Source organism: Hermetia illucens, chromosome 6, assembly GCF_905115235.1.
Source record: "Hermetia illucens chromosome 6, iHerIll2.2.curated.20191125, whole genome shotgun sequence".
In the NCBI taxonomy this organism is placed as follows: domain Eukaryota; kingdom Metazoa; phylum Arthropoda; class Insecta; order Diptera; family Stratiomyidae; genus Hermetia; species Hermetia illucens.
The window spans coordinates 16,324,599-16,351,843 of record NC_051854.1 but is presented as its reverse complement, the minus strand read 5'-3'; the positions used below and the strand labels follow the sequence as shown (position 1 = coordinate 16,351,843).

The window sequence follows — 27,245 nt, the reverse complement described above, 5'->3', positions numbered from 1 at the left end:
TCTGGCAGACTTCTAACTGCGACATTTCGGTCTAGGTTGTGGAGCATCACAATTGTACAATTCTGTGCACCAACAGAGACTTCCAATATAATTAAGAAGTATGCTTTCTACGAGCAATTAAACGCAGTTCAAGGGAAGCTTTCTAAAGCCGACTTGTGATCGTGATGGGTGATCTGAATGCCAAGGTGGGTTCTGAGCACACCTTGCTCGAAAATGTGATGCGAAACACGGTTTTGGGGCCCGCAATAGTAATGGTGGGAGGTTTGTGGATTTTTGCAACTTCCACCACCTCATCATTGGTGGCACATTGTTCGAGCACAGAGCCTGATCGGTCTATGTTATAAGCGAGCCAAATTCTTCTTGCCTTGGCACAGCTCGTAAGCGTTCGCCATCTTAGGCCCGCGGCTGCTAAGTAGTGCACGTAGACTCGGCCCCCGACAGCCGCCAGCGGAACACCGACTGTATTCACCGAAGCGCTGTCAAGAGACCCTGGGAGATAATACGACTTGGATACACTGTGTGTATTCGAGAAAACCCCCGCGCCGACTTCACAGGCCATCTTTAATCCATCTGTAAAGAATACTGAGTCATAACCTTGCAACACGTCGCCGGTCTTCCACTTTGCCTGGGTGGAAAGTCCACAGCAAAGTTTCTCGTGAAGTTCAGCTTGCATAGTCCGTGGGCAATGCCCAGATTTCCCGAGGTACTTCGTCTAGGATATTGCTTCGCTGCCTAGGATCCGGACACATGTTGTCTGACGGATGTGGAAGTCCAGGGGGAGGAGATGCAGGAGTACATTAAGAGCATCTGCCGGGCAGGGCTGCAGAGCCCCAGTAGCACCTGCACACGCGGTTCATTGAATCCTATTAAGCTTCTTCCTATTGTATTTTTTTTCTCAAAGCCTGCCACCATACAATAGAGCCGTACTTTAGGATCGGACGCACTACAGCGATGTACATCCAGAGAACCATCCTCGTCTGGAGACCCTATTTCTTTGCAAAGGTTCTATGTTCAATCTCCAATTTAGCTTTGGATCCAGGATTACACCTAGATACTTTACATTAGAGGAAAGAACCAATCTTTGTTCATTTAGCCGTGGTATATGGAATTCAGGTATCCTTGGCTTGGTGGCAAATAGCATCAGTTCCGTTTTGATTGGATTTATCTTGAGCCCACAGGCACACTTTTCGCAACGCTCCTTCCATGATGTTGCTCATAATGGACAGAAACATCCCCAATACGAATATCACCAAGTCGTCGGCATACACCACCACCTTCACCCCGCTGCTGTCCAATGTTCGTAAAATTTCGTCCATTATTATTAACCTGAGCATCGGTGAGATGGCGCCACCCTGGGGCGTACCTCTGTTCGTAGTTCTGGTCAAGTGGTTGCCTCCTAGATCCGACTGGATTATCCTGGTACTCACCATGGATATAATCCAATGCGTGAAATACCCCTCCAATCCAATACTGGTCAAGGCTTCCTTGATGGCGTTGGTATTAACGTTGTTAAAAGCTCCCTCTATATCCAAGAAGGCAGCTAGGGTATACTGCTTGTACTACAGCGACTGCTCAACCGTGCCAATTCCCTCGTGAAGGGCGGTTTCGGTGGATTTTCCTTTGAGGTAGGCATGCTGGGACTTAGAGAAAGGCGTTTTTTCCATAATCGTCCTTAAGTGAATGTCCAGGACGCGCTCTAGGGTCTTCAGCGATTCACGAAAGAGGTGAAGCTGATTGGTCAAAAGTCTTTCGCGGACTCACGCCTGCCCGCTTTTGGTATGAAAACCATCCGTGCGCGTTCCCAGGACTGTGGTAGGTATCCTAAAGAGATGCAGCTCCGGTAAATCTCAACAAGCCGGCATAACCTTTTCCTCCAGCTTCTGTAGCTGGCATTATGCTATTTGCTCTAACACACAGTGCTTCTCGCTGGCGGGAAAGTGGATTTGAACCAGCAGCTTAAAGGTTTCGCTAGAATATTCCGTCCAGGAGCCTTCCGACTTTTTAAGAAAGGATTGACCCTTACTTGACTTGACTTGTACTTCTTTAGGCAGTCCTTGTATTGCTGCCAATAGTTTTGCCTGTAGCAGATATTGAAGATTTCTTTGGTCAGCTTCCTGAGGCTGGAGAGATCTTCCTTCCACCACGGTGACAGTGTCTTTTTGCTGTACTTAATAGGGTACTAGAAGGCGGTATCTAATGCCTTTTCCAGCTCGTCTGTCGTGTCAATCTTACCAATTTGCGCACCGGAGAGTTTGTTCTTAATTACTTGACCAAACTTTCTCCAGTCGATCCTCCTGGGCTCGCTGAAGGGTTTGGAGACCTCTGCGGCGAGATCTAGACTGAAAAATACCCAACTGTGATCAGAGAAGGATCTCTGGTCAGACACTCTGCAGTCCTCCATCCTAAGAATCTCATTGTCGGTTCTTAGGGTGGTATTAAGGACCTCCTGCCAACCGTCACAGTTCTCCGAGCAAGGGAAATGGGAGGTTGCTGTACTGCCCCTGTTACACACCGATAGGTTTGAAGTAATAATAAAATCAAAGAATGACTCACCCCTCTCGTTGATTTCGGAGCTGCCCCAAAACGTATGCCTTGCATTGGCATCGCAGCCTCTCAACAGGTTGCCTTTCTTTGTTGCTATGGTGTTGGTCAGATGTTGTAGTTCTTCTGGCGGAGCTCATCGGTCACGACTAGGCCGCTGGAACTCAGGTCCTGGCACAGAAAAGCGTGCAGACTCTTCCTCGCGAGTATACATGCTCTAGGTCTGTCCTGGTCAGCGTCTCCTGTGCTGTGGAATAAAATAAAATATTTGCTTTGGAACCCTTTGATGGTTCGGTCGCCTCCAACCCAGGCCTCCTGTATTATCGCGATGTCGATGTCTTCCTCTAGGAGGAAGACAAGCGGATTTGCCGAGGCGCACTTGTAGTGCTGCAGATTTATCTGCGTTACACTCAGCATGATCTGCTTACGTGGGGGGTTCGTCCGTCCCCGTCGGACCGTCGACTGTCGACCGTCATCTCCTCCAACAGCTCGTTGGCGGCGTCGATTGGATCTAGGTCGTCGTCTGGTTTTGCAGAGCGGAACACTTTTACCTTTGCATTCCTAACCTTTTCCAGTGCCTCCAGGCACTCTTCGTTTATGCGGAGTAGTAAAGGTTGGCTATTTGTCTGAGGTCCTTCCTCCTTGATAACAACCCAGTCGTCCATCTGAATTCCGGGGTTTTGAAGGCGCAGGAATTAGACGAGCTTGGCCTTATCCATGCCGATCTTTGGCAACCAGATGCGAGCGACCAGTCTGCTGGGAATCTCGTCGTAGGGGATGACCTTGAACTTTACGCCCTCCCAGGCATTGCATGAACCGAAAAAGTCCCTAGGGAACTGCTCCACGCAAGCTACAACGTGGAACCCACGGACCACCTGAGAGGAACCAACGCAGGGGATGCGTCCCGCGTGTTCGCCTTCGGTGTCCAGAAGATGCTCAAAGACCATCCCCGACAGCCTGGCCTCAACACTGGTCCACACCTCCGGCGCTAGTTTGCCATTAGCAGACTTACCATCCGCCAGCGCCACAGGTAAGTGGCTCCTGGCGACGTCGCTGAAGGGTTTCGCAGTTCGTGGCCCGTCGGCTGACTGTTGCTGCGGAATTTTCTTCGGGTGTTGCTTAGCGTCTGAGCTCTTGCCAACTCTGCTCCGCTTCTGATCCTGCGCGACCTTGTTTTGAGATCGATTGAGTTTCAGAGCGATGGGTTTTGCCTTCTACTGTATTCCTCAACAATCGCCTGGTATTTTTTCATTCCGCTCGTCGACAGTACCGGTCTCCTTATTCTTAGCAATCTTGGTGAGAATATGCATGGCCTTCTGGTACTGACTCTTGAGCAGGACACTAGTGGATCTTTGCTTCTTAGTCGGTTTCCGGCGGCCGACGTTCTCGTTGGTTTTCAGTTTCGAGGGATCCCCCGACATTGAGAGCTTCGGGTTAGGAGTACTATGTCTGGTACTCGCTATACTCAGCTTGACGGCAGTGGATTCCAGGCTGCCACTAGTCCGTTTGCCGCCTCGCTCCGGGAGGTCTCTGCGGTTGGTTTCAGTACAGCGGTGCTACGGCTGGCATCCAGTGTACTGCTCTCGACGGCTACTGTCTCCTGACTGGATGCCAGCAGCTCGTCCTCCGATGATGCGCCTGGCAGCACCTTCTCTTCTTCTATCGTCGTTTTTGGTTTTTTAAAATTGAGTCCGTGTCTTGGTCCCACGAGTAGTCCGGGAAGAATGTTCACCCTGACTGGGCCGGCCACCAGGGTAAGGGCCTTATTTGAAATGAAGGTGCCCAAGGTATTCAGAGTTCGTATACTAAAGACCAAGCTCCTCATTGGCTACGCAGACGTCGGCGTATGCTGTTCCACCTTGGCTTGGTGTCCTATTAGCACCTCTAGGACTTGCCTGAAGCATAATCAGGCCAGGTCGCCCATAATTCGGATAGTCCCTGATTTTTTTTAACAGAGTCAGTAATACATCCTCATGGTTCCTGGACGGAGTGTAAGAGTGTAATGACATTCTTCGAAAACTCCGACTCCCCTCCATAAAAAGAATATTATTATAACTCATCATCTTTATTACTTCAAAAACTTTTTAAACCGTTCAAACTCGACGACAGATTCCACAACTCCACAACAAAAGTTCCTCATAAATACTTAGTAACTACCAATCAGCTTGTCTTGTCTTTATACTCCAACTTTTTAATTCTTTATATCTCATGTGCAAACATCCCTCTCTCCGCATATCCCTAGCGTACTCGGGTTTAATCTTCCAGCATCCCCTCCAGATAGATTTTCCGGTGTTTTTCTGTCGGTCCTTCATCAAATTGATTACGACAAAGAGTAAATCTGCAGGGGATGGTGAATGTGTTCCGTCTAATGTAAAGAGAGCTCTTTGCTTAAACGATTTAACTGTAACTTGTTTGCAGAGGGTGAAACTGTATCCAGGACTTGAAGGCTACGAGAAAAGGACTATGGGAGTAGTAAAGTAAAATATAAATTCATATAGTTACAAAATATGCAAGCGTGGATGGAGTGGTCGAGGGTGGATATGGATCATGAAGGACTATCAGGGAAAAAACTAGGTTTCTGGGTAATCGATAGAGTAACATATACATCGGAACTTTTGCGGAAAAAAGTTCTGATGAAGTAACAAGGAAAGTATAACCTCGGACTTAATTCGATTTTGATGCGGAGACGAAGTAGGGGGTGCGGCATAACTTTGTGATACACTTGGATAGTTTTTCCACGATTGGAAAGTAATTTTTGATTTGTCCGGCGAGTGGACGTAGGAGATAGATACATTTTGTGCCTTTTTCTTGACAAGATAAACTTGAGATGAACTTTCTGCAGGAGCAGATGGTAGAGCACATTTTCGGGTACTTCTAATGATGAAGTGATTTCCACTACTTTAGTCGTTTGATTCTGTAAATTTTCAATGAAAGTCCTCACTAATAACCCAAAAGAAATTCAAATTTGTTTTGGAAATCTAAATTTTATAATAAAAGATCTTGCAGTGAAGGTACGATAGCAAAGTGGAAAGCTTTTCCACGAAATTAAACTATTTTCTCCACATGAAGATGAAATTTTCGGTCCTCTCCATGAAAGGTTTCTCCACTACCCCCACAACGCCTCAATGCCACAAATCCTCTTGTTTTCCAACTAAATTGGTAAAGTGTGTTCTGTATTAAGTTAAAATTTATCTACGTACGTTTTTTTACAGCTATTTATTATAACATCCAAAATCCGGTGTCTAAACCCGTCTTGTGTTCGCTTTCATCTAAATTTCAGGTTCAAAACTTCTGCACGTCTGGCCAAACACAAGGGTGTACACTCGTCAGTACGTCCGCATAAATGTGAGGAATGCGGTAAGGAATTTCGTGAAAAGGATACGTTGCGGGTACACATGCGAATACATACAGGTGTAATGCCTTACAAATGTGAATTTTGTGGTAAACGTTTTCGGTTTCGAAGTATTTTGGTGGTAAGTAGTGAATTTACTGTTGAATTGAAATGGAAGGGGGAGGGGGGCTGTTACGGTCCCTCATTATTTACATGGTCGGTGAGAGTTATTTCTTTTTGCGGCTGAGGACTCTAGTTAAAGCTTTTTATTAGGATGATGTTATCCGGGATTTTTTCTCCTCGTTAGACCGGGTCCTGGCTGATTTTATCAAAGAAATGTTTACGAATACAGAATAGATGTGGGGGATTTCCGGTGAAAACAGTTTTATGAGATCAACATGGAAGTTTATTCAACTCAATTCAATGGTCCCATCCTTGACTTTCCCTCGTGGAAAGTCTGAGTTTCCTGTAATTCCCGCCAGTACATAATAAATCATTGTCTCTTAAAGTTAATTGCTTGTCTCCCTTCTGCTAGTTCTCCCCACAGAGTTTCCTAGGGCCATTCATTTCGTGTAGAGCCACTTTGTTTTCCCGATTTACGGCAGCAGATTCTCCTGAAAGTTATGGCTATCTCTATTAAATTATTTGTGGCGCTATTTCGCCTTATACAGCCGCTAATGACGTTAAGAAAATCTCTCCTTCGCTACAAATCAGCCCTGACCCAATTTCTCACCTCTGCAGTCTAGACACGCATTACAATTTCCATAATTTAAAACGGCAAAAGAGTAATAAGGGAGAGTGTGTAGGGGACGAAAAAAATATTTGCATGTTTTTCGCTCGTCCTGCGGTGCTCTTCCTGTCCGACCGAAATTAATAAATTTACATTTTTATACTACACTTTCCGCCGGGGCTAAAGTATTCTAATGCAAATATTATTTCCGGCGCTTCCTCTTCCTTTTTATGCCTATCTATCATGGGATATTTGGGGGTGGTGGCGGCGGCGTTTCCTGATTTTTTTTTTTGGCCAGACACATCGACACCAGCACACCGGAGTAAGGCCATATTCGTGCCAGGAATGCGATCATCACTTCACCAATTGGCCCAACTACAACAAGCATATGAAACGGCGACACGGTAAGTTTATTTTCATTTTTAATTTTTTTTTTCGTCTTTCAGGACGCTTTGGGGTAGTTTATGAACTGCCATAACGACTTTGTTTTGAATGTAAATGATCGCTTGGAGGATTACTCTTTAATCTATGGAATTTGCACATTTTGATTGGTTTGTTGGCAGGAAATACTGGTTTAGTCTTTTTGAGGTGGTTGTGTTGTTTTCCGCAGGGAAGGTATCCTGATTTATAGTTCTGTTCTGAATAATTGCCTTTTGTTGGAATTTTTCCAAGCTGAAAATTCTGATGCGAATAAGGGAGTCGATATTTGTTATGTTTCAATTTTATTTGTGCCAGCGTTAGTGCCTGGGATTGTGTCCCTATTAGGCTAAGCAATCTCGCAACTACACTTAATTCGTAACTGAAATGATTCACATGTCGTAAATTAAGTAGCGCCCAACGTGGGAATCAGATGTCCTCGTTCCAATGGTGCGTGGGCGGAAACATTGTTGGTAGTGAACTAATAACCATATAATTTTAGGGAGTCTAAATCTTCTTCTGTCATAGTTTCTTGGGCTTTGCATATATGCGATGAAGGACTGCCCCTCGTAACGGTCTTGCGTGGGGCTACCGTGGAGAATCACTTTGCGGGAAGGATTTTAATCCCATCTTGCGAAATACGTGATTAATGTATAGGTTCAGCGGCGTGTTCAAAAATTATCCCACCGTTGCTGTCATCTCCAGTTCAGTTCCTTCCCAGTGACTTTTCGGAAGTCCGAACACATCGCAAACGAATTCGCACCTCTTCCGTGGTAGAGAAAATGCTTCTCACTCGGTAGATGATCCAAGGGAATCATTTCCGTGAGGACACACACTGGTTCATTCGATACTGTCTTATATGCGCGATTGACGGATGTGACAGACTCACTCGTCTCCGGTTCACCGCGTTGTCTAGTGTTCCCACCCACACAGGGTATATGAGGAGGTCTAGTTCCTAAAGTCAGTGTCCCTTCAGTTGTCAGTTTCGTGCTTTTAGAAGTTGCACCAGTTGAGTTCATTATTGAGTTACGTTTTCTTTCCACTCAGCTAGGTTCCTACACCCGGTGGAGAGGCGTCTACTGCTCTCAATGTTATAGACTAGTATTTCGACTTTGAGGCAGGAGGAGGACAGTGGGCAGTTGAGCAGACCTTCATAGAGATGTGGTTAGACCAACCTAATAAACCTACGGAAAGAGCTGCCCATGTGGCCCAATAGGTCGCCAAAGCGTGTGACGCGTCCATACCTAGGAGGTGCTCATTCCTCAGTAGAAGACCAAACTACTGGTGGAATACTGAATAAGCCAGCCTTCGATCAGTCTATCATCGAGCCAGAAGAGCGGCTCAGAGAGCGGTAGGCAGAATCGACCAAGCGCGAAAAGAGCGTGCATATAAGCCCGCAAAACCCTCAAGCTCGCCATCCAACGGAGCAAGAGGGAAAGTTTTAAGGAGCTCTATTCGGAAACGGACGTAAACCCGTGGGGGAGCGCCTATAGAATCGTGATGGGGCGATTCAGAGTCCGATCATCTCCGCAGATCGCGTGCCCTTCACTCTTGTTGAAAATTATCCAGGGGTTATTCCCCTAGTAAGAGGAGGGCACAGACAGCTTCCGGCGACCTCTGAACAACACGGCAATACCACCAGTTACCAGTGACGAGTTCCTGGAGATCTGCACTAGGATAGGAGATAACAAAGTTCCGGGTCTGGATGGTGTTCCGAATAGGGCTTGCCGTGAAATCCAGACCGAACATATTTGCTGAGTTGTTTGAAGCGTACATGTCCGAGGGGATATTTCCTGCATCATGGAAACGACAGAAGTTGATGCTACTGCCTAAGGCTGGCAAACCTCCAGGTGAGCCAACCTCCTACAGACCTATTTGTCTTTTGGACATTGTAGGCAAAATGCTAGATCGAGTAATCTATAATAGATTACTCCCGGTTGTTGAGAGCCTGGGAGGTCTCTCAGATCGGCAGTATGGATTCCATAAAGCCAGATCAACCACTGAGTCATAAAAATGGTTACTGGCTTGGCAATCCGTGGAAAGGGCAGTACTAGCAAATATTGCATCGTAGTGGCCCTGGATGTGAGAAATGCATTCAATTCGATCAATTGGGGTCTAATACGGGAATCTCTGGCGAAGATTGGTATTCTCGCTTATCTTGCAGCTATTGTCAACAGTTATTTACAAGAACGGAAGCTTTGGTATGACACCGATGATGGACCCTAGGAGTACGGGTGTCCCACAGGGCTCCGTACTGGGTCCACTGCTGTGGAACATCATGTACAACGATGTATTTAATCTGGTGGTGGGCTACGCCGACGATATAGCGCTGGTTGTTGTCGCAAAGCACCTCGAAGATGCTGAGGTCTACTCATGCGAAGCGATCAGTACTGTTAAGGGTTGCCTAGAGAGTTCTGGTCTGACACTTGCGGAGGAAAAAACGGAAGCGGTCCTCATCACCAAGCGCCGTAAAAGAAATTTTGCCCGTATTCAAATTGGGGATCATATCATAACTTCTAAGCCTGCCATCAAATACTCGGGAGTGATGATAGACGGGAAGCTTAGCTATAAGCAACACGTGCAATATGTTTATGACAAAGCATCCACTGCAAGTGGCAAGGATGATCCCGAACGTGGAAGGGCCACGCCATGCTTCCGGCATGCTTATAGCCTAAGGGTGTGCTTGGCATTCAGGACTGTCTTAGATGATGCAGCATTCGTCATCTCTGGAATGATGCTCATTGACATCTTGGCTGATGAGATGAAGAATATATATAATACGAAGTCTATTCCTCCTTTATCGCAGACGAAGAACGCCGCAAGGGAGAGATATCTAAATAGATGGCAAGAGTGTTGGGAACGCTCGGGATAGGGTCGGTGGACACACAGGCTCATCCCTGCCATCAAGGAATGGTTGGAGAGACGGGACGGTGAGATTAATTATAATCTTACTCAGTTTCTCACGGGGCATGGAGGATATCTCCAGTACCTCTTCAGGTGTAAACTAGATACCTCACCCGATTGTCCAAACTGCGATGGAGTCCCGGGGGGAAGGTTTGCGGAGGAAAGGAAGAACCTAAAGGAGACTCGAGGAGAGGTGCTCGTACCAGAGAATGTGGTGTGAAGAATGTTAGCATGTGAGGAAGACTGCGATGCGATCAACTCCATGGTCGTATCTATCCAGAGTAAACTGCGAAATGCAGAGGAGACCAGAAAAGCGCGGTTACGTACACCGCGTAGAGACGAAAGAGGACCAAGCTAAAATGAGCTGACTCCGCCCCGTGATGTAATACCGTACGGTGTTTCCACGGGGCTTGGGGTTAACCGGAGGTGGTTTTAGTGGGTAAGAATCCCACACGTTGGCGTGTCCAGGCCAGTGTCTTTTGAAGGTTTCCACCTCCTCAAAAAAAGAAAGGAGGAGGCCAGTGAACATCTGTTCTTTATTTCGGTTGTAACGTTTTCTTGCTTGCCTCCTTCCCGGGGAGGGCTCTGGTTCATACCAGCATGATTAAGTCACTACCCGTCGCCCTTTCCAGGCTCGATCCAGTTCCTGCCGCTTCATGTATTGTAGTTGCTGTTCTGTTTACCGTGCTCCATTTTGCTTCCGATATCAGCGTCTCCTCCATGAGAATATGGGGTCCTATAACAACGTCAAGGGGTTTGTTTAACCTCCGTCTTTCAATAGCGAAACTCGGATAAAAAAGCCTAGCTTTCCACTTTGCTTCAGGTGCGTGGGAGGTTCGCCCAATCCAAACCCATGAAAATACTTCCTGTATCAACCATGTCCCATTTCGAACTGTGTTCGGTGCTTCGGCTCTAAAGTGGTCTGCTCAAAAGGATTTGGCACTAGATAGGTCATTCGGATCGAAGAGTTGGTTGGCCCTCTTTTGTGTAAGCAAAAGGGGAGGTTTACATGAGTCACATTTAGCATTACACTCAGTATCACCTCACCATGATCCTAGTACTGTTATAAACTTGGTTGGAAGAAGGATTTCCATATATTTTGGCTAGTCGATGATGATGATTCTGCTACCTATCCTGTGCTAATTTGATTCCCACGAGTATGAGGTTTAGGATGTCCGCGGTGCCATAGCTTCCCGTAGCACGGGGTCAAACTTACTGAGGCGACCAGGTGTCAATGAGGCTCTGTTCGAATGCAGTTAGTTACCCCCGACTGCAAACTATCTAATGGACACGATTCGCATGTTACCCTGGATTGGGGCTTCTATCTCTGTCAGTATCTATCCCACCGTAGCTGCCATCTCCGCTACGGACAGATTCACACTCCTTCCCTGGTAGAGATTATGCTTATCACTTGCTCACGCGCTCATTCCCGCTAGCACAGACACTGCCCCGATACGGCCTTATATGCGTTGAAAATCCTCAGCGCGATTGACCAGTGCGTCGAACTCACCTTTCTCCGGTTGACCGCGTTGTCTGGTATTCCCGCCCAAACAGGATATAGTAGGATGGTGTCCCGTGAAGCTCAAAAGGATTGATTTTGAAACGAATTCGTAATTATCAACTTGGATTTTAAAATTCTTCTTTTCGTTTGGAAGGTTCAGTTTAGCCATTCGTAGCCATGATATGATGGCGTCAATGGCTTCAATTTCATGCCCTCGGAGTGCTAAGGTGGTAGTTGCGAACCATCCCGCCAGGCCGTTTGAAAAACCTGTCAAAGTTGCCTCCTCTAGCATTAGAAGTCCTAGCACTCCATTATACTTTAAGTTCAACAGTAACAATACCGAACCTTGGGGAGTACGAACGCCACAGAACCAACCCTCTTGTCTCTTCCATTGTGCGCAAAAGATTCCTCCTTAAGTACGATCCATATGCGCTTAAGAACCTGGGGCTGATTTTAGCAGTCAACATCAGAGCTTTGTTTGGAATCCGGTCCATTCCCGAAGCATTGTTATCGCCAATATGTTCATAGCTCTCTCGTAGTTCCTATACGGTGACCCCGGGGAGAAGACGTCCATTGGCTGAGATCCGCTTTTTTTGTGTTGCGTAAATAATAGTCGCGGGCACGTCACTTGGTGATAAGCCACGTGTTCATATTTTATTTGCTAGCAGATACAGCTGCCTGCAGCAATTCCGATTAGTTTCTTTATGGTCTTTTGAACGCTTCTTGGAAGATTCTTTCTCCAGCTCTGGAAATTTCTGTTTTGACGCTTGGAGATGCGATGGCGTCAGTAGTGAGACTTCCTGCCTCCACAAGTAGTTTGGTTTCCTACTATGATGAACACACCGTCGGGATATAGCGCCGAATGTCTTAGTTACTCTGCCACAACTGACTCCCCTCTTCTAGTCGTTCCCTTAGGGTCGTGACTTCCTCTTGAGACGCTATAAATATTTTCTTCTCAAAAGCTTCTCAAACACACACGCCGATCATCAGCAGGCCCGGCCACGTCATCAGCATAAGTTTGAGTGTGTATTTTCAAATTTTGCAGTTCGCGTAGTAGTGAAGTGGTGATAGTACACCTCCTTGGGGCAGCCTTTCGTTGCTTCTGCTGTTAGGCAGTGATCGACAGCCATTTCAGGACACAGCAATCCGTGGTTATCATAACGTAGTTCCACATAATTATAGCATCAACACCATTCACTCTGGCGGAATTACAAAGTTTTTGGAAAGACGCACAGTTAAACGCCCCTTCAATATCCACGAACATCCCCATTGCGTAATCACGCTTCAGATTTTCATCCTCTGTCTTTGAAATCAAAGAATGAAGCGCAGACTTACAGGACTTTCCACGCTGGTAAGCATGTTGGTTTTCATTTAGTGGGTGCAACCTAAGCGCCTTCCCACGAATGTGACGTTCAACCAGTCTTTCCAAACCTTTCAGCAAGGATGATGTCAAGCTGAACTGTTTGAAATCCTTTGGATTAGAATAGTCATGTTTAGCTTCCTTTAGCATTGTTGGATAGATGCCATCCATACCAGGTGCTTCAAAGTGTTGAAAGGACAGTATGGCACCTTTCCATTGGTAACAACCGCTGTCGCAGTATTGTAGTTCACCTTGCAACACTTGCGTTGAAGGGGTTGTAGGAATCGCCAACTTTCCCCCTTCTACTTCTCTCACCAGTTTTCCTGGATCGTGTTCTTCTAAGAGGACCTGTACTGATTCCAGTCTGGAGTTCGTGAAGGTGCCATCGGGTTTTCCAAGAAAATCCAACTTGGCCGACCCATCCTTTCTGAGGATTCTGCACTACTATGAAATCTCTCTTTCGCCTTCGAGTTCCTTACAGTATGCTCTAAAGAAGTCTCACTTCGAACACTTAACGAGCCTTTTATATTCATGCTGTGAGTTTCGGAAGTTTAACACCGGCTCAGAAGTCGTCCATGTAAAACGTTTTCCGCTTTGATTTCATGGGGGTTACTAGTTTGTCTACATTTTCCGCTAAAGATTCCGCTTCCTTGTGGCCAATTTCTCTGGACATTATCGAACCTGGTGGTGTAGCCACGTCCATGTCCTCATTACCAAGGTGCTTCACAGTCTTCTGCAGTGCCTTCTTCTGCCGCCGTTTACGGGTAGATTTGGGCTTTAGTACCGCGGCTGGCTTCGTCGTAGAGATCAAATGTAAGCTTTTCGTTGAGTCTGAAATCATGCCTTCTAGAGATTTCCCCGTAGGAGTATATGAATTTGGAAAGACCTCCAAAATTCGCGCCTCGTTCATTAGCATACACCACATGATAATATCGTGTCCCTTGTGGACAACCTTGAGTAGTGTTCATGACAATGGAGTTTGTACCTGTCGGCCCCTCTATAGACCTACTCATACTTCCTATCCAGAAGGCCGGGGTGTTTCCCCTTCTTATGAGAATCGGGGCATCTCATATCTCTGTGTGTGACGTGTTACCGAAAATCCACACAAAGTATTTTCTTTAATTTCTATGTTATCCGGAGCAGTTTCTGTTGATCGTCCTGTCCGGTGGGCGTGTCATCGAGGCTGGGGGATGAAGCATTAAGACGTTATTTCGAATATAGTTCCTTATGATCATCTCGATCGATATCAGGCAGATTGGTTTAAAAGATTTAGGATGAAAGGAATCCTTTTTACTCGCTTTCGTAATAATAAAAAAAACAGGTTTGCCCTCCTTCAACGTATAGGTATATATGCCTAGGCCTCTCTGAAGTAGCGCGGGGAAAATGATTGCATCTCTGTTTGCTCCCGGTTTGTTTCGCTCGGTTCAAGGGATTTTGCATCTCCGTTCTTATTCTTGGTAGGTTTCTGGGTCACCTTCTATCCCTTGATGACGTGACTGTCTTAGCCGAACGTCTTCTCGCAGAATGCCAGTTTAGCAACTAATGCCAGTGGGATCCGGATGTCGTCACCTGGGAAGTATCTTGAAGCCATGGTTCCCTTTTGAGTTCTCTCTTTGGGTTCCAGTGAGACTTGGGCAGTCATGCGGCCTCCAGTTAGAAACTCCACATGAAAATTTCGTTTAAAAATGATGCAACCGCTAGATTTCTCACAAGAGGAATTCCAAATTACCTGCATACTTTTTTCCTGTAGACCGTGAATCTGCCCCCGAAAATGGATTAACTGACGGAGAGCATTTCGTATTAGGGACACTGGCGTACCGGGTTGTTTTTTCAAATGTCTTTTTGAAGAGGGATCACAGAAGTCTTGTTACGGAGCATGGTTTCCAAGATGTGCCTACAGAAGAGGTATCATAAATTAGAAAGTTGTGGAGGCATTTGACGATACTATGTTGAACCAGCGAGTGCCTTCCGATCATCAATGAAACTATTGATTGGCAAAGAGATCGCGGGTTTGCCAAATAACTGAAAGCAAACTGGGATATTTATAAGAGAATTGGGGACACCAAAGCTGTCGGCTGACATACTGATTCGAATAGAGCCCAACTATATCGGCTTATTTAAGGCGTATATAATGGGAAAGAGTTTTTGCCCACCTGACGGAAATGGTAAATAACAATTTTGGCACGCTCCACCATTTGGTGAGTTGCACCGTTCTAGGAAGAAGCGTTAGACCTGCCTCACTCAAAGTCTCCCTTGCTTGCCGTACAAGTTGGCTGAAAGGGATAGAAATTTGTGTAAATTTCGAAACTTTATTGCTTCTGAAACATCGAAAACGTCTCGGATTGATTTTAAGTCGTAGACCTTAGTTTCCGAAAACGGACTATGATTGGTTTCTGAAAGTCGCTCCTCGAGCTCCTCGGCAACAGTATCGAAAGTTCCCAACGATATGCATTTTACATTCTGGCCCTAAGCGAAGTAAGATGGAGAGACTCCCTCCTGGAACACTAATGGCAATGTGCTAGTGTTGTTTTTGACGTCTATCACAAGGGGCGCTCTCTGGACCTGGGAGCCTGTTTCTGACAGACTTCTGACTGCCAGATTTCGGTCCAGATCAAGGAGGGTCGCCATTGTACAGTGGTATGCACAAACAGAAACTGCCAATATAGTGGAGAAGGATGCTTTCTTTGAGCAATTACACGCAGTTCAGGAGAGGCTTCCTGAAGGTGACATTGCGATCGTGATGGGTGATCTGGATGCCAAGGTCGTTTTGCACAACACTTTGCTTGGACATGTAATGGGGGATCGGTTTTCAACTGACCGACACCGTATGAGCAATCAGATTGACCACCTAGCCATCAGCAGTTGATTTAGGCATGATTGTACTACAACTACAGTAACAAAACCAAGGTTCTTAGTCTAACGTGCGCATAGGTCTGCCACCCGAACGCAATGTGATCGGAAGGCGCAAAAGTGGCGGCGATTAGGTCACATACTATTGCATTGCTAGCTACAGCATGCAGTGGAATCTATTCTTCCAAGACGCCCCAATACCACTTGATGCAAAACAGTAGAGGAGGAGTGCGAGTGCGTCCTCTAAGGTTCAGCGCTAAAGAAATACTCTTCTATGGTTGCCGGGGTTACGTTTATAGGAATAGAGATGGTTCTAATGGGTTTCGTAGTGAAAACAGCACAAGAAAAATTTCTTGAGAAGTGGCAGCAGCGTTTAGGACACAAGAGGGTTGCTGGAAATACTTCCTGATTGTGTAAATTGAGCAGTTGTTTGCAGATTCAACTGGAAAAAGTTTTGGTTTTGTAATGAATAGAACAACTGGTATCGGATGCAATGGCAATGGCTGATGGAACCTCGCTACTAAAAGTAGTCTTCTTCATATTGGGAAGGAAGAATCATTTATTAGTCGCAATTGGCGTAATTAGTTTTGAACTATCAAGTGATATAGACCTCTTCCGTTGATTTATGGGCTGCTGCTGAATGTTCCTTTTCGTCCCCATCCTGTTCGAATTTCTCTTGTAGAAAAAGCACAGATAAAAGTCGTTTCTAATTTCATTCACACCCTTGTCCACGCTCCAACTTTTCAAAGTGTCTCTGAAAATTCTTAAAGAGTCACTCGAGGACATAATGATGGTCATTATCCTCTCCGGAATTGCTTCAACGAGACAATCATCAGGGGGAGTAATTCGAAATACCAGCATAGCAAGCGAAAAGCAACACACCAGTATCTAATGGAATTGATTAGTTAGGCAATCATTGAAATGGAATTTATTTGCCACCCCCTGTTCAATCATTCTCCCGTTTCTTTCTCCACAGGCGTGAGTGGCGGCACCAAAGCAACCCAGCCCAATTCCGGATTGAATCAGGAAAAGACCTCGACCTCCGCTACCAAATCGACAGATTCGACATCGGTACCGATTATTTCATTTCATTCGTATTCAACCCCCGAATTGGATACATCACCATCGGAATTGGAAAAAATTTTAGGCGTTCCCGATGCCAAGGACGAAGATACAAATGCTGATGGTAATGGTGGTCAGATGAGGAGGGTCAACAGTGGGCGGAGAGGACTAGGATCGAGGACAACGACGACAGCATCAAGGTCCTTGGCTACTAAGCGATGAGAATTATTAGTCGGATAAATTTCTTACGGGTTGATTAGCCTAGTTCACTGCGTGGGAATTTCGGAATGCAATTTTACGAAGATTTATCGGAGTGAAGTTATTCGATCCGTTTTTGTTTCGGGGGACGAAGTTGGTTTAGATAGTAATTATCTTGTCTTAGTCGATGATGGGATTTTGTATCAATATTTTGTGTAGTTGGATAGGCGCATTAATTAGGTTTATGAGTAGATATTAGGATTCATTTGGGATATCTGAAATGGATACAAGTTGATTTTTGTGTCCTGACAGTTGGAATAGTATCTAGCTTTATTGACAAGACGAGTTATGTGTACAGTTGTCTTAGAGTTAAGTAAAATATTGATAGAAAGTGAATTCAATAAATTTGAAACAAATCCAACGATTTTGTAGTATCAAATGTTACTAACCTGTTCTAGGATCCTCTTCCTGGCTCCCAAGCCTTCCCAGTTTTTGACGCTCTCTCAAATTCTCTCATAATTTTCTCATATTTTTCTCATCAAAATCTTCACGAAGGACATCTCCATTACATAAGCACCCACTAATTTTCTTCTTCCAAAGTTTGAGTGATTACATCTCCTGTTCTAAATAGTATCCCACAACGAAACAGTAAATCCAGGACATTTTGTACCTAGGACAAACCTACATTCAGAAAGTACCACTTTTCCATCGTAATAAATAGGCTTTAATGTGTTGTAAAATCAAAGGGTAGCGCAACAGAGGCTTTGCGGAGTGAAAGCTAGAGCACTCGAAACCATATTACTACCCTTGCAAGTTTATTTGCTCCTGTTTTATTTCCACGAGGACTCTTGTGCAATTCGCATTATATCACCGAGTTTAGAACATATAAAAAAGAAATTGAAACCAGAAACATGATAAGAGAAGTAGCTATTAAAGGGGGTTTTGTGAACAACAATAAGTGGAACTTTACTCCCTTTTTGTGGGTATGGTGGCTTTAATTTTTCCCTGTTTACCGAGAAATGGTTAGGACTTTGTTGCTTGTTTGAATCGAAAGATTTTATCTGGGATTTGATGCAGGTTATCCCCTGTGAAATTCGATGCTTTTTTATGTTTTCCGTAAAAAAATACAATAGGCGTTATCTGCGGTTGTTTTGCCTAAGGATGTTCAAGTGCTGCAGATAATAAAATATTTTGAAGGAAGGATGCAGATGAGATTGGATTTTAAATATTTTTATCCGCTTAATTTTGCTTTATTGTCGATTTTATGCGAAACAAGACTGTATTGAAATGGATTTGCCATTTTTCTGTTCGGTCTCTCTGTCTGTTTTATTTTAAGGTTTTAAGATTCGTGATTACTCCCACTATGAGCCTAATGCTCTTCAAGCTATTTTGCGAGTGCTTTATTCCCATAAGTAACCTGGGCTGTAATACATATATTTGGTAAGTTCGCCCATCAATATTCCACTTCTTTCTTAAGGGGAGGAGCATAATATTTTGTCGAAAAGCTGTGGTCAATAAAGCGGCTTCTCTCCTCTCTTTTCTTGGGTAGGTTATTTGCTACTACCTCGTTACATTTCACAGTCTGAAACCCAAACTATCCTGTTTTTAATTTTCCAAGGTCCCTGGCTGGATCTCATCGTTTTGTCATGTAGTTTGGGTTGTAATATTCTGCCTTCGAATACTTAATGTTTAATGTTTTTGCCTGAAGTATAGGTGCCAGAATGGTTGTTATAAAAATATGCGATTTGTTCCAGTAAGAAAGATGTTAGCCGGGCCAGGGAAACCTTCTTGAGCGTTCCTCCGATGGCGGGCCTGAAATTATGTGGCTCTCGCTGGAGGACCTTGTAGGGTTCTTCGTAAGGTAGCTGTAGCGGTCTCCAAGAGGCATCTGTTCTAATTAGGATATGCGTCTAATAGACGACATTTCTGTCGGCCACACTTTTCGTGTGGTTGGCTGGTGATGGTAACTGCGTCCTTCAGGAGACGCAATAATCCGGGGGTGTTAAAGGTCCACCTAATATCGAGTGTAGGGTCGCTTTAGAGTCTCAGGTTTTCCCTGTATACCAGCTCCGTAGGATTTGCAGCAAATTTCTCGGGATTGGCTGCCCGGAGGCCACGTAGGGCCAGTGCTGAACTTGCGACTAAGAAATCGGCCGGAATATATGTCCTTGGCCCCCTGTTTAACATCTCGCATCATATAATATTAGACTTTAAGCCGAAGATAGGAAATTCCTTAACTGTGTATATAGTGTTGACCGTGGGACTCTGAATAACTGCGTCGCCCTTCTGCGCCTCTACGATTGCCGGAAAGTCAACGGTGACGGAGAGCTTGCCCTCTGCCGCATGTCACAACTCATCAGCAACTATGTTATCCTTGTCAGATACATGTTGATCATTGGAGGTGGTTTGGCTTATGAAACTCAAATGCCGAAGTTTGCAAGGGGACACTTTTTCGGTCTTCTGCTTCGAAGCAAATGTGGCTTATGGTCATGAACACTGTGAACAGTCTTCGCCTTCAACGGAAATATCGGAAATATTTAATCGTTAGATATGCGGCTAATAACTCACGATAGTGGGTGCTTTAGTTCCGTTGAGCAGTGTTCAGCTGGTTGGAAAAGAAACTAGAGGTCTGCCAGGTTTCTATCACCTTTTAGTGAAGCGCAGTGTGAAGCATCGACAAATACGGCTAGGAGTGCATCTTGATGAAAGATTCCACCAGCTGTTGGTTGGTAGTCTCGCACGGTTGGGCAGTCGCTGAGGAACACGTGATTACGTGGGAGTCTTTGGCTTTTGGTCCAGACATATAAGTGTTAAGGATCGGTTGATAGTGGGCGGCTTGGGGAAGATACATCAGCAGAAGTCCAATAACCTTCTCTCTGTTTTCGGAAGCAGGCAGCTTGAATCCGTTTTCACTTTGACTGGGTCCGATTGGATGCCTTGAGGGATACTCAAGTGGCCGAGAAATCTCAGTTATGATTGCAATAATTTACATTTCTATACGTTGAATGACGTTGACCTCAAAAATACGTACGGAAATGTATTCGAGGTGTTTCAAATTCACAGACTCAGAGGAAGGCGCGACCAGAACACCATTCAAACAAAGGAAACATAGAACAAAATGGATGAATCTCCGAGGGTTTTGTGCCGCATTGCACAGCCAAAAAGTCATCCTAAAGAACTCCAAGAGTCTAAAAGTATACATTGCGTTTTCGGAATGCTTTTGGGAGCTAAAGAACCTTGGCTTAGTCCAAGATCGAGAATATAAGGCAGCCTGCGATAGAGTGCACAAAATTGTGAGCGGAATGCTTTAACGGTGAAGGATTGTTTGGGCATTTAAATGTTTGTAATCGCCTCCGACCTCTAGCGATGGTAACGGGCGCACGTTAGAAATGTAGTGGAGCGAGCAGTGTTGATGTGGTGTTAAACATAAAGGTACGAACGTATCTACACTACCCGACGCGACACTACATTCATGACAACTGCCGAGACGCGGCATGCACATATTTCACTAGCGCGGCAGCCAACTGCAAACAACTTCATTTTTTGACATTTTAACAGGTGTATATAAACCAAAACTGAAACCATATAAAGATATTTTGACAGGAAGTGCAATTTGTGGCCGCGTCGCCTAGCGTACTTGCGGTCATACTTTGATGTCTGACTGGCTCAGAGAGGCTACGTTCGGTACGGTGCGGTATTTATGAAAAAGTGCACGAATACGTGGTTCGGCAAGGTCCTCAAAAACAATGGAGCGAATGTTGGGCACGTTGCAGGTTAGGATTCTTCCTGATGACCTAAGGAACATTCTGGGTACGCTGCTGTGTACATCCACTAGCAATCCATAGTGGCCCTTTAAAGAAAACGTTGAAGTCCTAAACAGTATCTACACCATCCACCTCGACATCATAGGTCCTTTGCAAGACTCGCACGGTTACAAGTATTGCCTCACAATCATCGACAGGTTTACGCGGTGGCCTGAAGCAATACCCTGACTGACATTACAGCACAAACACGTGCCGAGGCTCTCTGTCGAGAATGGATCCCACACTTTGGTGTCTAGTCTAGTCGTAATCATCGCGGATCAGGGCATGCAACTTGAGTGTACCCTTTTTAAGGTTTGGTGTAAAGCATAACCTCATTAAAATCGGTTTACTGTTTGTTGTCTTTTTTTGAGGAGGTAGAAATCTGTAAAAGACACTGGTGTCTTCAAAAGACCCACTAAAACCACCCCCGACTCCCTCCCTGCTCCGCGGAACTACCATAAGGTGTTACACCACGGGGCGGAGTCAGCTCACTCTAGCGCTTTTCTCCTCTCCTCTGCCTTTCGTAGTTTGTTCTGGATCGGTGCGATCATGGAGTTGACCGCATTCCAATTCTCTTGACGTACTATCATTTTCGGCACCAGATTTTCTGATACCAACACCTCTCCTAGAGCCTCCTCTAGGTTCGTTCTTTCTTCCACAAATCTCGGACAGTGGAAGAATACGGGTGATGTCTCCAGTTTAAACGTGTGCACGTATTGACGATATCCTCCGCGCTCTGCGAGAAACAGGGTGAGATTATAATATACCTCAAGGAATATTGCTTGGTGATCGCTGTCGGTGTAGCGCTTGCGGACACACTAGGACATACCATGCGCGAGCGCAAGGCTAACAAACGTCAGGTCTACCAACGTGCCCCTTTCTGAAAAATGTTTATACCACCTTTGTTAGTCAAAACTATGTCCATCACCAGACAAACCAATCCCAACTTTTCCGGCCGTCAACACCTTCTGTGCTGCCTCCGTTTTGAGTATCGCCATAGGATTTTCGTAAACTCACATCAGACTCCTCAGCAAGTTCTTCCTACTTGCTCCTTCAGAGCAGTACAAATTTCTCCTTTTGATGTCACTTCATCAAGATATAGATCTCATGTTTTTGAGCACGCATGTTTTTAACTTGAGTGCGAAAATCATGAGTTTTGCTTACGTTGGGTCTTTTCAGTTCGAACATGAAATTCCCTTTCTGGGTTTTTCGGAGTCTGTTCACATTTCCGCTCAGATCTTTTAGGTCGGGATCAGCTTTGACTTATCTCCGCACAGGACAGATTGCCCTCACTGGAGATAACAATCACCTCCGGACGAATTCGCGCTTTTGCTTTTCCTTTCCCTTTTTTGTTGGTAACTTTAGTCCATCCATCGTTTTCGTTCGTCTTGGGCTTCGAAAACCTAGCCGACTTTCCTACATTTGCTGTAGGCTTTCCGAAATACGGTTAGGGGTCACTTGGGTCGCTTTTGATAATGTTGGCACAGCAGGGTTCAGCGTATCCTTAGTATTCTTTTCTTTCATCTGTTGTCTATTATAAAGGTCTCTGAAAGACCTAACTATATTCTTGTATGGCTTGTCCTTGATAAACTCGGGCAGCTCAACTATTTTTGCCCCAAGCCGGGTGAAGGGTAATTCTTCCGGATCGGGACTCTGCTCTCTATGAGCCCCGGCAGAGTTACTCCATTTATACGCTCCTTCACTTCTGGCGTTTATTGACCTTACCTGTACCTTATCTTCTATCGTCTTGGACATTGATGAAGATCTCATAGTTGACGAGCTTCTTCTGAATGGGTCTCTTTCTTGGTCCTTGAACCTCTTGAACATATGCGGTGGGTGTTATCACGGTTTTTGTCGTCGATTTGGCTTCAGTTAATCTTTGTTTGGTGTTGTTATCTGTGTCTTCGGTAAGGTGGTGCTTCGCTTGAACATCTTCTTCTCCAAATCCAAATCACTTGTAGCATTATGTGCCGCGGTGGCCAAGTTATCCACCACCGAGGCACTGCGGTCGAGAAATATCGACGACCGGTGGCCCGCTTGCTCACTCCCAAAAGCCACTCGTACTGGGTTTCCGAGCCACTACATGGTAAGTTTCCCCTTTCTCTTGTCCTCCATGGTGGTTTTATGTTCTGGGTATCTTTCCAATAGAGCTAGCTATTGCTATCATCTATCAATCACATCAATAGGTATGCCCCTATCTGCTAACTGGGATCGCGCTTGATGGGAGATCTGGCAACTCCACCAAGTTTGGTGGATATCGCGCTGTTACTAATAAATAAAGTTGTCACACTGTGCAATTTCTTAGACTTTGAATGTCAGTAGCACGCAAAAGTGGATATTCTGACATAGTATATGCATATAAAGTACGTGCTACGTGCTGCCGGATTTCAAACGCCACAGGCCAGTGCATACCATCCGCAGTCCAATGGGATGCTGGAAAGTTGGTACCAGACGCAGAAGGCCGCCTTAGTGCCTCTCGGCAGACTCTGTACTGGATATCAGAGCAGGGTTAAGCAACTTAAGCGCGCTGCATCTGCTCAGGCGTGCGGTTTCGAAACTGCGACTGACCCCGTCCTCCTGACGTACGACGCCGGAGGTCGATACCCCCAGGAAGCTCGCAGGTTCTCATCGGGGTGGATGCTTCTTGGAAGCTGCTGGACCAACCACTCCTTTAAGGTTCTGGAACGATGAGAGCACTCTGTCAAGCTCGACGTCCGAGAAGAACTCAAATGGGTCTCCTTGTCGAGACTGAAACCTTTCGCCAAACTGAGGGAGGATCCAAGAAAGCGCCCGCGAAGCGTCAGGTTTTCCCGGTAACACCATTGGCGGAATCATGTCCCGGGTTTCTCCGCTGATCCCGCGCGGTTTCAGCTGGGGGCGGAGTGATGTGGCGACACATCGTAGACGTGAACCATCCACTGAAGGGGCCTCCATCGCCAGCGTTAAGTACCTTCAAATTTACTTTCAATTTGTGATTCCAACGCTCCTCGAAAGTTATTAAATAGACACAAAGTATATATTTTTGTCTTTCAATTCCTGCGCCCAACAAAATTCGAGTCCAATACAATTTGATTTCTGTGATAATTGGTCATTATCATAATAGACATTGTTTTCGTTATTATTTTCCCAGCAACATTGATTTTATCGACTGGCTGGCCCGTTGTCCTGCCTAACAACCGAACACCAGTCGTTATCGTTGGCGGTCAAAGTGCTCGAAATGGAATTGAAGGAAAAACAATAAATGGATTTATTGTTCAATTATGCAAAAGCCAGTTTTCATTAAAAATCTGATGAAATTATAACACACTCAAATAAATTTCATTAAAATGCGAATAACCAGGGAAATTTCAGAATATTTGAGTGTGATTGTTTCTGATTTTATTATGATTGGAAAGTGGAAATCGGGGCGTATTTTCATCCATAATTCAAGGGTCAACATTTCTGAATACTCGATGTGCCCTCGTTCAAATGCCTGGAGGGGGTAATTAGCTTATTATATATAATACACATTGAAAATATTCGACCTGGATTTACCAGACGTAGTTGTTGCCCCTAGGAGTCGATAGAATCCTTTAATTAATGAAATTTGGGACTAAGGCTAAACGTAGGACAAAGCAGCTTGATTTGGAAGGAGCTGCCCCCGAAGTATTCTCGGTTCCAATCTATCTTTGTTTACAAAGTCTATTCCTCTTCAGCCCCTAACTCTCGTAAAGTTTGCAAATTCAAAGTTAACCTGGTAATCTGTATTGAATTCAATCATTTCATTTTGCTTTGTAAATATTTATAACAACGAGAAAGGCCCGGGGGCTATCATTCTCTATATTTTGAAAAGTCGACAATCGAACTCATTGTTTTTTGCCATGCACATTGGAAATCGCAACCAGAAATGGGTTTTGCTGTTATTTCTGTTTATTTTTCATTTATTTGCCACTGGACAGGGAAAATCAATGTAAATTGAATTCAATAAAATACCAGAATTTCGTTGGTAAGACCGCAATTAATGCTATCTATCTACGGCTGGACTCATGTTTGTAAAGGTTTTGCGTTTCAAACCCATTTCGGTTATTTATTCGTGTCTGGAACAAATTGAATTATTGAGTGTCTCCTTTTGAAGATGGTGTTTACTTTGTATTTTATTTAGCCCAAAATAATCCGTTTTTGGCCAAGGATTTCCACGCGTCGAGAACTGAGACTGACATTTCCATAACCTCATCTAAGACAGACCTTGACCTGCACAGATGGTCGAATTGTGTTCGAATTTTCATTTAGGGCATGACTGCTCCTCAAGACATTAGATTGGCTTATCAGGTGTGAAGAATTCATTTTGAAAACTGCGAAAATGAATATAATTAATTCATCAGTATTGGTGGGAGGAGGAGGCTATAAGAATGCTATGAGATAAAAAGAACAAGCAAAACCTAAAAAAGGTATCCTTCCAAATATTTGACTACAATTTCATCCAGGGTAGGGATAAATCCTTACACATTCGTTACACCTTTGCTTGGGAAAGACGTGACCGTAGGTGGAAACCAGATTTTACTCTTGCTCTTTTTTGTCAATCCGCAACAAAGTGTCACACCCTTTTCTTAATCCATGAATAAAATATCATCATCAACGGTGCAACAACCGGTATCCGGTCTAGGCCTGCCTTAATAAAGATCTCTTCAATTCTATATCCCTGAAAGCTCTCTGGCGTCCTGACCGACTCCATCGCCCCATCTCAGGCAGGGTCTGCTTCGGCTTCTTTTTCTACCATAGATATTGCCCTTAAAGACTTTCCGGGCTGGATCATCCTCATCTATACGGATTAAGTGACCCTTCCATCGTAACCTATTGAGCCGGATTTATTCCACAACTTGACGGTCATGGCATCGCTCATAGATTTCATCGTTATGTAGGCTACGGAATCGTCCATCTTCATGGAGGGGCCAAAAATTCTTTGGAGGATTCTTCTCTCGAACGCGGCCAAGAGTCCGCAATTCTTCTTCCTAAGAACCCAAGATTCCGCGGAATACATGAAGACTGACAAGATCATAGTTTTGTACAGTAACGCCCTATGGGTGAAATAGGCTCTGTTGGCTGCCAACAACGGTGGGCGGATTTCATCGTCATAGCTGTTATCGGTTGTGATTTTCGACCCTAGATAGGATAAATTATCAACGGTCTCAAAGTTGTAGTCTCCTATCTTTATTCTCCCCGTTTGACCAGTGCGGTTTGATGTTGTTGGTTGGCTGGTTTTTGTCTTGCCTTCATTGATGTGCAGCCCAATATATCGTGCCGCCTGCTCAATCTGGATGAAGGCAGTTTGTACGTCTCGGGTGGTTCTTCCCATGATGTCGATATCGTCAGCATAGGCCAGTAGTTGGGTGGATTTAAAGAGGATCGTACCCCTTGCATTTACCTCAGTATCATGGATCACTTTCTCTTCTTTCACTTCTTTAACTCAATGTTCTTTTCCTTCGTGGAGTCTTTTTACGGTTGAAGGAGAAAGTCTTAGTCTTTGCTACTCCAAGTTGCAGCAGTTTGGTTCGAGTAGAGTAAGAGAGTTCTCAAATCATCATTTAGCTTGCGGTCGGCCTTTGCGACACCTCCTACCGATTTTGATGTTCAGGCCAATATTAGCCATGTGGATGACATGACCATACTATCGAAGGTACTTTTTTTTTATATTCCCTATTGTGGGTACACCCACCCCACGCCATGCTGGGTATAGCGCGTCACACCCACACGCCATTATTCTCTGCACGTCAGTTCCCCCAGAATTTCCCGAAACGCCCACACTCCTCCTCTACTGTTCTGCGCCAAGCGCTCTTGGGGCGACCCACTCGTCGGCCATCTTGGGAGAGTGGATTCCACTGCATGGCGTAGCCAGCAATGTGAGCCCCTGCTTAACTCCCTGCTTAAGGTTTTGGGTAAAACAAAACCTTATTAGAATCGGTTTACTGTCTGTCTTCTTTTTTTAAGGAGGTGGAAATCGTCAAAGGACTCTAGCCTGGGTACGCCAGAGTGTGGGATTTTTACCCACTAAAACTACCCCCGATTCCTCCCTCCTCCGTGGAACCACCTTTAGGTATTACATCACGGGGCGGAGTTAGCTTACTTTAGCTAGGTCTCCTTCCGTCTACAGGTGGAATTCGTAACCGGGCCTTCCTCACTTCTTCTGCTTTTCGCAGTTTATCCTGGATTACTGCGATCATGGAATTGACCGCATCCCAATCCTCCTGGCAAGCTACCATTCTCCGGACAAAATTTTCCAAGAATAGTACTTCACCTTGAGGCTCCTCCTTTCTTCCACGAACCACGAACCTTCCACTAACCCGCAGTTAGGACAATTGGGTGAGCTGTCGAATTTAAACCTGTACAGGAATTGATCAACCTGTAAAGCCAACGGCCCTTTTCTGACTGGTCCCATCGTTGTTGCCATCTGCTTATGGAACTCTCCCTTTCGGCTTTTTTCACCTGCGATAAGGGAGGGATGGACCTGGGTGTTATAAATGTTCATCATTTCGGTTGCCAGGATGTCAATGGGCATCACTCCCGAGATGACG

General features: G+C 45.1%; 1 protein-coding gene across 1 annotated transcript in view; it reads left to right on the top strand.

Moving 5' to 3' along the window:
• The window catches only part of LOC119659243 (zinc finger protein 852-like), a 169,508-nt gene extending 152,201 nt beyond the window's left edge, over nt 1–17,307 (top strand). The window contains exons 5-7 of the mRNA XM_038067223.1: nt 5,822–6,014; nt 6,901–7,006; nt 16,611–17,307. Coding sequence (XP_037923151.1) covers nt 5,822–6,014; nt 6,901–7,006; nt 16,611–16,918 — 607 coding nt within the window. The 3' untranslated portion in view covers nt 16,919–17,307. The remainder of the gene's footprint in view (nt 1–5,821; nt 6,015–6,900; nt 7,007–16,610) is intronic.
• The last annotated feature ends 9,938 nt before the right edge of the window (nt 17,308–27,245 follow it).